Source organism: Periplaneta americana, chromosome 2 (assembly GCF_040183065.1).
Source record: "Periplaneta americana isolate PAMFEO1 chromosome 2, P.americana_PAMFEO1_priV1, whole genome shotgun sequence".
NCBI classification, from domain to species: domain Eukaryota; kingdom Metazoa; phylum Arthropoda; class Insecta; order Blattodea; family Blattidae; genus Periplaneta; species Periplaneta americana.
In genome coordinates, this window is record NC_091118.1 from 205,356,394 (window position 1) to 205,369,246 (window position 12,853).

A 12,853-nucleotide genomic window follows, 5' to 3' on the forward strand; every position below is an offset into this window, starting at 1 on the left:
GAGATGTACTGGGCTTTTATGTCACAGACTTATTGTGAAATTTAGCTGTTTGTTTTTTATGTAGAAATTGTGGTTATAGTATTTTAGTGGTGCTGCTTAAATATATTAAAGTGTTTTTTTTTCTCATTATAGGAAATATAAACATAGTGTGATACAAAATATAGATTTGGAAATTTTCACAAAATTTTTTCCTCCCTTGTCTCCCCTGTACTAGATAGTTTTTGGTATACACATCTGTATACAGTGTCTTCTGATAAACTGGGTCAGATTTTATTCATGTTCATTATATCTGTATATGTTTTTTGCATATGAAGAGTTCGCAGGAAAAACGATGAATGTCACAGTTTTCTTAAGGTTGATGTCATTATGTAATTCAATGGATCACTGCGAAATTTAATGTTGTTCTTATGAAAAATGGTAAAAAGGAGAATTATCACCACGAATACAGTAATCCTTCCCTTTATTTTCTATAGAAACAGCAATACAACTTGCAGTTATAGACTCAATTAGATCATTATCTAATCCTTAACAGAAATGTGCCATTCATTGTTTTTACCGCTAACTCTTCATATGAAAATATTTTTACAAAAAGAGTTTGGGTCTATAGTGGAATGAACAACAAAGAATGATGATTTACTAAAAGCTGAAAATTGGTTTTAATAAAAGGCCTACCTATATACTAAAAGCTTTCACAAATTTATTTGCATCTAAAAGACCAATGTTAATATAATGTAAACAAATATTCACAAAACAGGAAAGGAGAGCTGTAATTAAAATTATATTGACATATTTTATATACAGTTTTGAGTTTGAAATATTAAACCAAAATACTCAAAACTATAACAGTGACATTAAAAATAATACTCGTGAAACCATTTAGTTCTTTTGTGGCATAGTTATTGAAATGATTAGGCCTACACAGTTTTTTTTTTTTACTGGGTTATCATTGTGGAAATTCAAAGGAAAATATGTCTGGAGTTTGAAGAATGTAATTTCTATAAAAAAAAAATTCTCTTAAGAAGTAACTCACATTAGGTTTTTTTCAATGCATTCATTTGAAAGCCATTATGGACCTTTAAAATTGGAGGAATATGTCAGACCAGAATTGAATGTTTGATATAAGAGAATATGAATCTGAAACGTGATTTATTGGATCATTTTTGACTCCATGGACAACGTAACGATTTTCTTAATTTTGCCATCTTGTAATTAAAAAGATAGTAAAGTTCATGGATATTAATAGTGCTGAGAAATGTACGTATTTTTTATGCATAGATACACAGTGTGCATGCATACGTAGGTACATAATATATTTATATGTATGAACATTACCATACATTAATTTATGTGGCATATTACCATAACATGTATTTGCACCTTATCTTGCAGGACTTTTTATATCAGTACTGAGAATTTTGTCTCTATATGTAGTTATATTGTGCTGCACATTCACAATCCATGAGAAATGCTCGTGTTTATTGTAGACAAATTGTTAACATCAGCTGTCCACACTAGGGACATAAGTTCAGAATCAAGTGAGTTCCAAGTGGATGGACAAAACTTTCGATGGACAGAAATGTTGTTGGAATTGGTTTCTTAAACCCGAGTCACATGGGGATAGTTTACAGGAGTCAAGTGCTTGAAGTCTCTAAACTTGATGCTATATTTGTGATCACACGGAGACATTAAACTTGAAACCATGCTTGGAAAAAAGCGCGCTGAATGTTGTATTCGTAGTGGTGTTTGAATTCTTGTATTCTGTTATAGTGAATAAAAGTCAATAGTGAACTAGCATTTTTAGTTTGGTGAAACTGAAGATGCCACCAGCACATATTAAAGCATGTGTGCAGCTAATTGGCGCCTTGTTGTTTTCGAAACCTTGTTCCATAAGTTCACTGACTAGTTTCTGGAATAATAATTCCCGCTGTTTTTATAGAGGTATTCTTTGTCATGTATATTCCATACAAGTTCATACTTCTCATACACTTCCAAAAACTTTGATATTGTTGGAATTCCACTTATTAATTTACTTCGACAATAGGCCTAAAACTACAAACTTTCTACCTGCCAAGTTGCTAGAAGTTAGCATTCACACGAGGGAAGTGGTGGAGAAAAGTTGGTCACGTGACGGGAAAGTGGACACAAAAGTTGGTGGGTCGTCAACTCAAATTCTGCTTGACTGCCAAGTCACAACTTGACTGTCTCGACCATATCACACGGGGAAAGTTGAAGGAAAGTCGACTTGCTCCAAGCACTTGACTCCTTTAAACTATCCCCGTGTGAATTAGCCTTTAGGGTACCCCCATATTTTCTGCCATTTCACTACTTCCTCAGTCACTATTAGTCATAAAATTAAATCTATGGGCAAAGTCGTACTGGCACTTTGATGTGCCTATTGATTCACAGCAAATAATACTCATTCATGAGAGATATTCAGTCCAAATCTGAAGTAAGAATGGAGAAGTAGAGAGGAATAATATGTAAGAAGTGTATGAAGTCCCTTTGCAACGAGTTCTTGAGACTTGTAGTAACATGTATGTGAGGATAATTTCGCACAAAACGTATATTCTCTCTCAGTTATTGTAACTTCTTTATTACGTCAGTATTTCTTAGGATGAATGTTATTATGTAGCCCTGAAATTGCGTCATAAATGTCTTGTGGTAGAGTGTATTAATTTTATTTATTAATCTGTTAAATGTGTTCTGAAGTAGTGGTGTCATGATATGGCAGTTTTGAAGTAAGACGAGGAGAAACTAAAATACTTGGACTAAATCTGTTTTGTCCATCAAAATTTTCATATAATCTGCAAAGGATAACACCATGACCCTTTCTTAAGAAACTATCTACCGACTACTAGTCCCTAAGCTAGTGTGCCTCTCTCCTGAAATTTAATGCAACAAAGTCCAACCCATGTTTCGTACTGTCATATCCTGTGTGACAAGGACGTTGGAACAAGGATTTCGTAGTGGTGGTGATAAGGTGCAGATAATTGTCTGGTAAACGTCTTCCTGGCAACCAGTTTTGAGTGATGTTCACGTTCGGTGAACATATTAATATAATTTATGCATGATTCATTCATTACATAATGGCGTGTTTACTGCTGCTACTGCTACTATTGTCACTGCATCTACTGCTAATACTATGAGTACTGTTAACTACTACTACTATTGCTGCAACTGCTAATGCTACTACTACTACCACCACTACCACAACTCTTACTACTATTACTACTACTACCACTACCACATTACTGCTGCTACTACTACTACTACTACTACTACTACTACTACTACTACTACTTACTGTTGCTACTACTACTATTACTACCACTTACTGCTGCTGTTACTACTACTACTACTACTACTATCACTACCACTTACTGCTGCTGTTACTACTACTACTACTACTACTACTACTACTACTACTACTACTATCACTACCACTTACTGCTGCTGTTACTACTACTACTACTACTACTACTATCACTACCACTTACTGCTGTTACTACTACTACCACCACTTACTGTTGCTACTACTACTACTATCACTACCACTTACTGCTGCTGTTACTACTACTATCACTACCACTTACTGCTGCTGTTGCTACTACTATTACTACCACTTACTGCTGCTGTTACTACTACTACTACTACTACTACTACTACTACTACTATCACTACCACTTACTGCTGCTGTTACTACTACTACTACTACTACTACTATCACTACCACTTACTGCTGCTGTTACTACTACTACCACCACTTACTGTTGCTACTACTACTACTACTATCACTACCACTTACTGCTGCTGTTACTACTACTATCACTACCACTTGCTGCTGTTACTACTACTATCACTACCACTTACTGCTGCTGTTACTACTACTATCACTATCACTTACTGCTGCTGTTACTACTACTACTATCACTACCACTTACTGCTGCTGTTACTACTGTTACTACTACTATTACTACTACTACTACTACTACTACCACTTACTGCTGCTGTTACTACTACTACTATCACTACCACTTACTGCTGCTGTTACTACTACTACTACTACCACTACCACATTACTGCTGCTACTACTACTACTACCACCACCACCACCACCACCACCAGTTCTTCAGAGTAATTTTTAAAAGTTAACATACCAATTTTATCAGTCCTAAAATAAATTGAACTAAATGTCCTTATTTCGATCATTGTTGTTTCCGTATCTATTTGTTAAAATATTTGTGGTAAACATTAAACATTATTAATATTCAATAGTATTAATTTTGCTATTCCGTATTTTATTTCTTTAATGTGATAATATAAGGCTGGATTAATCTTGCTCAGGATAGGGACCGATGGCAGGGTTATGTGAGGGTGGCAATGAACCTCTGGGTTCCTTAAAAGCCAGTAAGTAATCATATAAGGAAGGGAGTTGCATCTCCTTTACGTCATTATTTCAAAATATTTGAAACAAGTGTCAGCAACATCAGTTGCACAATACTAGTGACTCACAGCATAGGTGTAAGGATTGCTCTGTTAGGGGTGTACAAATTGTGACCCGAATGGGTCTGCATTATAAATAAACATATCGAATGTAATAGAAGGTAGGAAAAAGCAGTAAGTCGTTACTTCATTACTGTATAACATTTAAACTCCTTATTTTTTTTTTTTAATGGATAATCTACAGAACAGTTAATCGTGATTCTGTTGTATTATGTCATTAAATTTTTGGTAAATTAAACATTTGAATGATATGGGGAGAAAAGCACGACAAATTTTAAAATTAGACTGTCAAAATTATACGCAACTCAAAATAGAAGTACTATTTACATAATTATAATATAATTATCTATTATCGCAGGAGAAAAACTACTGCAAAATTTAAACGTGTTGCTCAGTATGACAGGGTTGCAAAATGTTATAATAATAATAATAATAATAATAATAATAATAATAATAATAATAATAGTAGTAGTAGTAGCAGTAGAAAGATGTGCTGGTAAGAGTATTAGGGTGATGTAGGAATATTTTAGCTCCACCTCTCTTCAAAGCTGCCATAGTGTCAATATCTACATTGTTTATTGTTGTTAGTCAGCTGTCTGAAGACAGGTCTGAACCTCACAAGTGGCACTAACAAGGCACCACTCATGATGCAACTAAGCCAGAAGATAATGTGGTAGAGTGGTTAGTTTCTTTCCCCCCCTCCATTGCATACATCACTGACTAATAACATATTACACTAATCAGTCTTCAGATGCATACAAACAATTGTTCTTCCTCTGATAAATTGTCAAATAAGATATACTGCCTGATAATAGAAGTACATGTAAGCCAGAAACTCAATCAGAGGTAACTAGCAGCATAAGGAATAGAAATGGTCTGGACTAATCTCCCAACAAGTGTTCTAGAAAAATTAAACAAGATAAAGCGAGATTACTGAAGAAAGTCCTACGGACAGACTGGTCCACATACTAGCCTGGGAGGATGTAAAAATGAGATACTACTATTGTCTACCAGGCCTCACAGTGTACTAATGAAGATAAGCTGCAGGAAATGAGAAGAAATAAAACCCGAATTCTACAGCACCAGTACAATGATCGACTGCCGAAATTGGACCAACACATCTCAAGAACAGAATTGCCATTGATGGTTTTCACCATAAAGTCTGTACCATAAACCGGTTTCACTAGCCTACTTAAGATTGTATCTACAACCTGTGCAACCAGAAATGTGAACACTACCTTCTGGAAGTGTGCAGAAACAGAACAAAAACACTCAATGAATACAGCAAAAGCTAAAATATCCCTAGATTATCCCAATGCTCTTTCAAGCACATCTTTCTACTATTGTTAAAATTTTGATATAGATTGGGGATTTTAATGTATCCAAATTATGTGTTACGTAATAAACTAGAAGAAATGGATGCATAACATCCACATTTGAAAAGCTCTGCTATAAGGAAATATGTAAAACTTCATTTGCGCATTTTTATAGGAATCTGACGAAAAAAATGCATAAGTGAGAAAAACGTATAACTGAAATGACATTAAATAACTTCTGAAATAGCATTTGAAGGTATTTGGGGAGAACAAGTTAAGTCAATTTAGTAGAATTTTCAAAGAGAATTTTAGAACTCGATAGTTAAGCCATCTTTGAGTCTAATACAGTACTCAATTTATAACGTATTCTTGAATGTAAGATTATTTATAGGAAATCTTAGCTGCTTAGACCCAAAGCTGGCTGATGTGTTACATTTCAAATTCCAGCCCAGAAACTTATGTGACACTGATTTAACTTCTTCTTCCAGTGTGATCTTCATTTACTAACATGTGTTTATTTTACAACAACAACAAAAATCTGTTATTTTGGACTGCTTGCTCCTAAGGAATAAGTCATGTCCTCAAATTGTAACTCTTTAATAATTACAAAATGTTTCACAGTTTCTAAAAGAGTAACAGCAGTATTAAAGGTCACAAGATGAGTACAGGAAAGCATGGGTAGCTTCGAATTTCGAAGTGAGTCGCATTTTAACAATGAACATGTGCTGTATTTTTTGCGTTAATACATTTTCAGGGAAAATTTAATTTCGCGCAAAATTGGTTTAGAACGTGTAAATGACGTTTTCTATCTCCTGAAGTTTAAATACGATCAAGTAAGTGTAAAAAACATATAAACGAAAAATATATACAGGAAAACCCCTCATAAACGAATTCTGGCTTATAAAAAAAAGCCAATGCTTTGTTTATCCCTGCAATATTTTGTTCATCCCCTATAGCATGGCTACAGATTTTAGTGCCAATGCCCTCACAGCAATGCTACATCTGTTTTCCACCTCCATCCCCAAACACTTGTTTTGTACAGCAACCAGGTGTGGCCAGTCCGTTAAGTGAGACGTTCTTTTCGCCTCCCCCACCTACCCTGGAATTTCAGGATCATGTTATGTGCATTCCAGATAAGTTTCCAATTTCCAATTCATTTTAGTTGCAGTTATCGGTAAAAAAAAAAAAGGTAAAGGTATCCCCGTAACATGCCATGAAGGCACTTGGGGGGCATGGAGGTAGAGCCCCCATGCTTTCCATGACCTCGGCACTAGAATGAGGTGGTGTGGTCGGCACCACGCTCTGACCGCCTTTTACCCCCGGGAAAGACCCGGTACTCAATTTTATAGAAAGGCTGAGTGAACCTTGGGGGCTGTTCTGAAAGTTTGGCAATGAGAAAAAATCCTGTTACCACCTGGGATCGAACCCCGGACCTTCCAGTCCGTAGCCAGCTGCTCTACCAACTGAGCTACCCGGCCGCCTGCAGTTATCGGTACGTTTTATTTTTTGGTTACGTGAGTGATGGCAAGTAAAAGAAAACATTATTGTACGGAAAACAATGAAAGAAGCTCAATTGGAAAAAATAAACGAAGCCGTGTTTCTTTGGTTTACGTAGCAACGTGCAAAGAGAATGCCATTCTCAGGACCAATAATTCAAGAGAAGGCTAGGTTATTAGTGGAAATATTGGGGGAAGACGGTAAACATTTCTGTGCTAGTTTATAATTACATGCTTAACAATCTCTTTCTTTCCCAGTTTTATCGAAAATATTTCCCATCAATTATCTGAAAAATCACATCCGAAATTGCTCTGCCCCCTTAATTTCGGATAAACGGGATTCTACTGTCATCAAAATTAACATGGAAAGTATAGGAATTTTGTAGGGACTTACGAAAAAATGTGAAAAATATATAAAAGTTGTTTTACTGTACAGGGCTCCTACAAAATACCTTTCTGGTTTCGAACACATGTAATTTACGTTCTATGGATTTGAGGTGCATGAAAATAGCACCAATAGGAAGAGAAACTCAAAAAATTTAGTTGTGGCAACATTGTTTTCCTAGTTGGTACCACTGCTTCGTAATAGCGCATATAAACAAATTTGTTCATTGTTGAGGCGAAATGACTGCTATAGAGGACAGAAAAGCTTGATGTTCATGTGAACCAGTCTATTATTAATATGCAACGACATTCTCGAACAAAGTCTGGTGCAGATCCACCCACTGGGCCTACAATCCGTAAATGATACACTGATTTTAAGGCAAGATTCTTCGTAAATGGTTGCGATTTCATCCGTACCGACTACAGTTGCTGCAAGCTCTAAAACCAGAGGACAAAGTGCTACAAAAAAATTTCTGCATAAGTATGCAGACTTTAATTGAAAACGATGAATTTTCGTTGCATGGTGTTTTCTGACAAAGCCACTTTTCATCTTTCTGGTAAGGTGAACAGGCATAACTTCAGAATCTGTGGGTTGGAAAATTCGCGTACCTACATGGAACTTGACTATAGGCTTGATGTATGCCGTGTTACCAAGAGAGGACACATTGAACGTCTTTAGGCTAAGGAACTAAACTTCTTGAGTTTCTCTTTCCACTGGTATTATTTTCATGCACCTCAGATTCATAGAACGTAAATTACATGTGTTCGAAATCATGTATGGGAAAGAAAACGACATAGTCATTATATACTAAGTAACTGGGTATACTAGTCGAGTATATTGTATTAAAATGAAACGAACTGTGTTGTGTTTCAGGTATTATCGTGGTGCAGTGGGAGCGTTGTTGGTGTATGACATTGCAAAACATCTGACATATGAGAATGTGGAGCGATGGTTGAGAGAACTGAGGGACCATGCAGATCAAAATATAGTTATCATGTTGGTAGGCAACAAATCGGACTTAAGGCACCTGCGGGCTGTGCCAACAGATGAAGCTAAGGCATTTGCTGAGAGAAATGGACTTTCTTTCATTGAGACTTCAGCTTTGGATTCCACAAATGTTGAAACGGCCTTCCAAAATATTCTTACAGGTAATTAATTATCATTATCTTGTTGTTTAGTTGTCAATGGTGGGTAATTTAATTAATGACTAAAAGCAATAGATTTATCTGCATTCTTCTTCGTAGCATTTCTCTTCTTTTGAATGGGAGCCACTATATTTGTGGTTACTTACACAGTAATTTGAAACTAATTGTACATACGAGTAACTTTTAAAGTTGATTCTTTTAAGTTAGTTGCAATGCTACAATCCATAACAATGCCCAGCAGATTTTTTTAGTATCTGATAGATTAATAATAATAATAATAATAATAATAATAATAATAATAATAATAATCAAAGGGCTGTATTCAGGATATGAATCATTGTTAATTGATTCAGTTGGGGTTGGGATTTATCTTTAGTGCAGTGGTATAGTACATACACACTTTCAACAATAAGCAACCTGTTGAGAGATTTTCAACGTCTTCCAGATATTATGAAGAGAGACATTTTTCTCATTATTAGCTAATGATCTCTAAACTGTGACTCACAGGTTTTCAATGGTGATGAGTCACTGAAGAATAGCAATGACTATATCGTGTTTTTTCTGAGTATTGGATATAAGGATGTAACATAGCTATAATAAACCTAATGTATGTATAAAAATAAAGAAGAAGTAACTTAAGCAGTGGGCCAAGTTTAGAAATTAGCAGACTTTGACGAGAGAGAGGGGGGGAGGAGGGGGAGAGAGAGATCTATATTACTATTATTGACCATGACAATATCTTTGAAAAATATTGGAGTGCAAGAGGTCAAATGACTTAGTCAAATGTCTGGCATTAGAAAACAACTACTATTATTGATAATGATTTACATGAGTGGTAGTTATAATTTAAGAATATACAACTCATTAGCAATAGAAATAAAAGAAAATGAAAACTTAAAATAGATGACTTTCAATGAATCAGTATTGGCAAAAAAAAAAAAAAAACAGAAATGTACTAAATCAATAATAAATTGTAGGAAATCTAGCAGAATGAAAGCAAAGAAAAAATTTAGTTATTTGTATTCCAGGAAAAGTTACCATTCGATCACAGCAGTTAATCAATTTGCATGATATGTAGGCATTCACTGATCTTAAATGCAGGAGGAGAGAATGGTAAGGCGCATTGTTAGTTGTGTCATAACCCTCTCTCTGGATTTGGAATAACCATTTTTGGCTTATAGTTCGTCTTATGGAAATTTAATATATTTCCTGATTTACAATTCTCTTATTTTTATTTCTCTGTAAAAATATCTTCATCTTTCACGAGTATAAACCTAGTGGTCTGTCTCAATCTGCAAGTGAACTTCGTCTGTTAGTCGTTTCAGGAGTCTGCCAAGTCTTCTTATTTTTCCTTTGTTGATATTGGAGAGTTAAGGATGGGTGTCTGTTTTCGGTCATTCTTAAGATATTTTATGCTCGACCATGCTGAAATGTAGTAATTATACACCTGGTAGTAGCCCTTTAATGCACCTCATTAAAGTTCAGGTGTTCAGCCAATGACAAGACACCTTTGTACCGTTATAAAACTGCAAGTATCAATTATTCTCGGATATGCAATCGAAAGACAATTAGCGAAAAGTCACGGAGGCTGGAAATTCAATACTGTCGCAGAAGGTTATGATCTGTTACTATAATAATTAGCGTTAATTGTAAATAATATTCAAATAAATTCAATTTGTCATCTCGTTTTTCAATTCTAAGTCAATTTCCAGGTTATATCAGACTAATGTTCATCTTATTCTCTATCAAGGTCAATGACATTCGGCCTCGGAAAAAATCAATACTTTCGCGTCTGTGCACATCTCACAATTCAGGTCAGTTCGCACATAACCATAACATGACCCAATGTTGAATAATTTCAAGTTATAAATATGGTCGAGCATAAAAAGTCGTATGAAACTTGCCTATAATGGTAATTTAGACGCTAGTATGAAAATTATGAAACTCGCTTGCGCTCGTTTCATAAACAAACATACTTGCGTCTTAATTACTACCATTATAGGCTCGTTGCATAATGTACTGTTGTACTACCGGTATATTTATTTGTTCTTTATTTTTTGTCAATTTCAGTATTCAGTCCATTGAATGCTGCTTTGTCACGAATCATGTAATCCACTTCTAATAGCTTATATGTTCACTATTTAATCACATATTCGGCAGTTCTCATAATTAGCTTTCAAGAAAGATGCGAATATAAGGAACTTTACTTGACAATAACAGTGAGAACGAGAATTGTGTAGGAATGGAATGTGTGTGGCCTTAATAGTTCATTATCTCTAGGTGATTCAGTCTTTATGAATGTAAACAGTGATAAATATCTCAACTGTCATGATTTAGTCATTATACTTCCCAAGAGAAGGGTCTTATTTATATGCTAACAAATGCCCTTGAGAAATTGAATGAATCGCTTAGGTCTGCTAATGACAGAGATTAATGTGAGTGTGAGGGAATGCAATTTATGATGTTATAGAAGTTAAGGACAGTGACTCGTCCTTTATATATACAGGGTGAACTGTAAGTAATGTCATAAATTTCAGAGGGTTATTCTTTGAAGTATTTCAAACAAAAAAAGCTTAATACAATTTTGCTCGTTTTTGCTTCTTTTTCGAAATATTTTTTTTTTTTACAGCAAACGAAAGAGTAGTGGAATGGAGAAAAATTCTCTCCGGTACCGGGATTTGAACCCAGGTTTTCAGCTCTACGTGCTGATGCTTTATCCACTAAGCCACATCGGATTCCCAGCCCGGTGTCGGATCGAATCCTCTCAGTTTAAGTTCCACCTCTTGGGTTCCCTCTGGGAATCCGGTGTGGCTTAGAGGATAAAGCATCAGCATGTAGAGCTGAAAGCCCAGGTTCAAATCCCGATGCCGGAGAGAATTTTTCTCCGTTCCACTACTCTTTCATCGTATGATGACACAGTATATCTGCATGGAAACATATGTGCATTAAAATAAAATAATATATATTTCACAGCATGTTTGGGAAAGCCATTGATTTAATTCCCAATATGCTCTGTCAATTATTATTTAAGAGAGCTTTCAGTCATTAATTATAATACAATGTTCTCTTAAATTGACTGAACATATTGGAAATTCAGTGAATGGCTTTTCGAAAACACGCCATAAAATGTTTCATATAAAATAATTTTTATCTGGAAAAGAAAGCAAAAACGAGCAAAATTGTACTGAACGTTTTTATTTGAAATATCTCAAACAATAACCCTCTGAAATTAATGACATTACTTATCGTTCATTTCATATGAGCTATTCCATCTCAAATTGACCGAAATATAGAGAAAATTGACCTTACAATTTCTAAATACAATGAAACTTTTTTTGTACATAGAGAACTGTGATACAGTGCTTTGTGCAAAGTTTGAGGCATCAGAACTTCATAGTGTTTAAATTAAAAATATTTAAATTTATCGTATTTTGATAAAATTAGCAACTTTAAACTGTTGTAGCTCCGAAACCCTTTCACCCAATGATCAAAATCATGGTTTATTTTGATGCTGAGAAATTAAAGTTTATATTGACATATAAACAGATTTTCTTACTTTTTATGGAAATGGAGAAATTTAGACTTTTCCTCATTAAGACGGCTTTGCCACCGAAAAAAAAAAATATTTTAAAAATATATAGTTAGATTCCGCATTGAAAGTACAAATAAACACATATTTTTTACTGGTGCACCGTTGATAAGAAAGTATTGAAAATATCAAATAAAGAAAATAAATAGTACGCGCGTGAAGTAACCAGCTGACTGTGAGACGGAAGCTAGCCGAGACAAGCAAGGCCAGGAGACAAACACGTGATGTTTCGTCTAGTAGCGCATAGCTGGGCTAGCTTTATCACTGGTTTTCATAAACACAGGAGTAAAATGACGCCCAACACTCGCTTATCTTCAGCTCTCTGCCAGTGCGTGTGGTACTGTGCCGTTCAAGTCCAGGCGTGTGAAAATAATCTATTTAATACCCTCGAAACTTATTGCCATACCAATAAGCAAACA

At 35.1% G+C, this 12,853-nt stretch overlaps 1 protein-coding gene across 2 annotated transcripts in view; it reads left to right on the forward strand.

Moving 5' to 3' along the window:
• Window positions 1-12,853, forward strand: part of Rab11 (RAS oncogene family member Rab11) — a 48,186-nt gene that overhangs the window by 15,864 nt on the left and 19,469 nt on the right. For both annotated transcript variants that reach the window (XM_069819469.1, XM_069819468.1), the window contains exon 4: window positions 8,574-8,848. In XM_069819469.1, coding sequence (XP_069675570.1) covers window positions 8,574-8,848 — 275 coding nt within the window. The remainder of the gene's footprint in view (window positions 1-8,573; window positions 8,849-12,853) is intronic.